The 3748-nt window shown below is 36.6% G+C and overlaps 1 protein-coding gene across 1 annotated transcript in view; it reads left to right on the top strand.

The window, feature by feature from the left end:
• PTPRQ (protein tyrosine phosphatase, receptor type Q) overlaps positions 1-3748 on the top strand; it is a 195259-nt gene that overhangs the window by 179633 nt on the left and 11878 nt on the right. The window contains exons 39-41 of the mRNA XM_012814160.2: positions 1028-1162; positions 1332-1457; positions 2584-2732. Coding sequence (XP_012669614.2) covers positions 1028-1162; positions 1332-1457; positions 2584-2732 — 410 coding nt within the window. The remainder of the gene's footprint in view (positions 1-1027; positions 1163-1331; positions 1458-2583; positions 2733-3748) is intronic.

The raw sequence follows: 3748 nt of genomic DNA, 5'->3' as shown, positions 1-3748 counted from the left end.
GCTTTCTTTCATCTTAGTCTTACTGCTTCTTTCTCTTCACCTAGACCTCCAGACATTGAAATGATCTAGAATTCAATCCTTGTATTTGCTCCATCCAAACTCATTTCCTGGGTGATCCCATCCATTCTTGTGGCTTTAAGAGATATGTGCTTTCAAATTTATGTCTCTAGTTTGGATTTCTTCCAAACTCTAAACTCACATGCCTAATTGCATTCATGCCATTCTCACTCGAATATCTAAAAGCTATTTTGAGTTTAATATGTCAATGTAAATTCCTGGTATTCCCTGCACATCTATTCACCTCAGACTTGAAAGCACAGGCAACAAAAGCAAAATAGACAAACGAGTTTATATCAAACAAAAAAGTATGTGTGTAGCAAACAATCAAAAAATGAAGAGACAACATACAGAATCAGAGAAAATATTTGCACACAAGTTACCCAATCAGAGATTAATATCCAGAACATATAAGGATCTCAATTCAACAGCAAAACCCAAATAATCAAATTTAAAAATGGGCAAATGAGCCAAATAGAAATATAACAAAAGAAGACATACAAATGTCCAACATGTACGTGGAAAATTGCCCAACATCACTAATCATTGGCAAAATGAAGGTCAAAACCAGAATTCAATGTCTCCTCACCCCAATTAGAATGATTTATCAAAAAAACAAAAAATAAATGCTTCCACGGATTCAGAGAAATGGAAACTCTTATATATCATTTGTGGGAACTTTGGCTGCTACAGCCACTATGGGGAATAGTATGGAGGTTCCTCACATTCTAAAAATAAAACTAGTCTATGATCCACCAATCCCTCTACTGTATATATATTGATGTATGATAGGAGATGAAAATTAGACATTGGAATTTTTTTACTTCAGATTCTCTAGAATGTTAAAATATACAATGTTTTGAAGTATCGTGTCGTTCAATAACTAGTCTACTTCTTCATGTATTGATTGAAAAATAAAACCTCTAGCTGTGTAACTAGTGAAGCAATGTGTGTAATTTTGTCTTTCTAGGGCTATTTATGTCCCAATGAGTTTATTGCCACTCAAGGTCCACTACCAGGAACAGTTGGAGATTTTTGGAGAATGGTGTGGGAGACTAGAGCAAAAACATTAGTAATGTTAACCCAGTGTTTTGAAAAAGGACGGGTAAGTTAATACAAAATCTTTTCAAAAGTTGTGTCAAAATATGTAGGAATATTTCAGCCAGAACTGTGAATCATTAACAACTCAGGTATCTGTAAAGCTATTCTGACATATTGGCAATAACTCTGCTCTGTAACAATGACTCTGATGACGGGATTTTCTCTGAATGCAGACCAGATGCCATCAATATTGGCCGGAGGACAACAAGCCAGTTACTGTCTTTGGAGATATAGTGATTACAAAGCTAATGGAGGATGTTCAAATAGATTGGACCATCCGGGATCTCAAAATTGAAAGGGTAAAACAAACGGGGTGCAGGAACATGACATAAGATGTGGGTGATCTGTATATGTAATGAAACATTAACTTCTGGACCTATGCTTTTCGAGGTCCTCATATGTATTCAACAATACTTCTATTGTTTTCTAAACAGAATTTTCACTGGATATCTGACTGCAGTGTCTGCCATTGTGTTTAATTCCAAAATTACTTGGGTAAATTGTATATTAACCAATTAGTGTTTTAAAAAGAGCGGGAAAAGGAGGAAAAGTAACCTGCTGACTAGGTTCATTTAGTTAATGAAGAAACTGTAATGTTTGACTGGAGACCAACTTTTCAAATTATCCGTCTCTTTATGAATCTTAACAATTTGATTTTCTTTGCAATCCAGAATGAATTCAGAAGCATGCAGGATCCCAATTTACTGATTTATGAAATAGCTATACACACAGAAAATGATACAAACATCCTTATACTGTCTGACATGTAGGACCCTCAATACCTGTGTTTTGAATAATTTGTGAATGTGTTTAAATTTGGGGTCAAAATTATATCATAAACTATTAACCTGAGTGCTACAAAATATTCTACTCTACTTGGATATGACCGCTCTAACATCTGTTGGCAAGCTTTCTTGTTGCTTTCCTTAATATTGAAAGGTAGTTTTCTTTTTTGTACTTTTTTTTTTTTGAGAGTCTCACTTTGTCACCCTGGGTAGAGTGCCATGGCAACATCATAGCTCACAACAACCTCAAACTCTTGGGCTTAAGTAATCTTCCTGCCTCAGCCTCCTGAGTAACTGGGACTACTGGTGCTCACAAGGACGCCTTGCTAGTTTTTCTATTTTTAGTAGAGATGGGGTCTCTCTCTTGCCCAGGCTGGTCTTGAACTTCCAGTCTCAATCAATCTACTTGCCTCAGCCTTCCAGAGTGCTGGGATTACAGGCATGAGCCACCAGGGCTGGCCAACTTCGCTTTATTGTAACAATAAAAGATCTTCCTTATAGGAAATAATGCAAACAAACTTTGTTTAATTTGGTAAACAGTCATTTTTAAAACGACTTAAAATTTGGACTGTCCACTATCTTCAACCTTCATTGTGATACTCAAATAATTTTTTCCTTCATGAATCTGTACTCTGTCTAGCATGGGGATTGCATGACTGTTCGACAGTGTAACTTTACGGCTTGGCCTGAGCATGGCGTTCCTGAAAACAGTGCTCCTCTAATTCACTTTGTGAAGTTGGTTCGAGCAAGCAGAGCGCATGACACCACACCTATGATTGTTCACTGCAGGTAAGAAATTGGTATTTGTGGAGCTTTCTATAAAACGCTCCCAATGGCCTTAAAACCCATTAGTCATTTTATTATTATGATATCAGTGATATTTTCCATAGAATGTCAATGTAGATTTGTTCCAACTTGCAGTTTTCAGATATTTAGCATTTAACATTGGTAGACACATTGGTGTGGTTTGGGTTTTCTAACATGATAGCTCTGAATCAGTCTCAACCTGAGTGTGTTTCACGATTGGAGTTTGGAGATAAGAGGAAAACATAGTACCCGACACATCTACAACAGGTAAATTCATAGGTACAGAATAGGATTGTGGATACTGACAAAGGGGGAGTTATTATCTAATCAGTTTGGACTTTCTATTTGGGATGAAGAAAAAAATCTGTAAACAGCTGGGCATGGTGGCTCACGCCTGTAATCCTAGCACTCTGGGAGGCCAGGGTGGGTCCCTGAGTGTGGGAGTTCAAGATAAGCCTAAACAAGAGTGAGACCCTGTCTCTACTAAAAATGGAAAACTTAACCAGACATCATAGGGGCCTTCTGTAGTCCCAGCTACTCAGGAGGCTGAAGCAAGAGGCTCACTTGAGTCCAGGAGTTTGACGTTGCTGTGAGCTAGGACTCCCCAGCACTCCACCCAGGGCCACAGACTGAATCTCTGTCTCAAAAAAGAAAAAGAAAAAGTTCTGCTAATGGATAGTGGTGACGTTTGCACAACATTGGGAATGTACTTAATGCCACTGAATTATATAGGTAAAATGGTTAAAATGGCAAATTCTATGTTAGTTATCTGTTACTACAATGAAAATGTTTTTACAAGACAATTAAACATATTTCCCATGGGGAAAAAAAGCCTAAACACATTTTAGCTTGTTAAAGATAGTAAATATTTAGTACAGAAATATTACATGGGTGCATCTTGCTTTCAGAAAAAGTTAATATATAAAATTTCTAAAGTTATAAAGCATAAATTCTTTTTTAAATTTTTAGTTATTTATTGTTAAAATTTCAGGATCTTA

Source organism: Otolemur garnettii, unplaced genomic scaffold (genome assembly GCF_000181295.1).
Source record: "Otolemur garnettii isolate 467f Iridium unplaced genomic scaffold, OtoGar3 scaffold00007, whole genome shotgun sequence".
NCBI lineage: Eukaryota > Metazoa > Chordata > Mammalia > Primates > Galagidae > Otolemur > Otolemur garnettii.
This window is presented reverse-complemented; position numbering and strand designations above follow the sequence as displayed.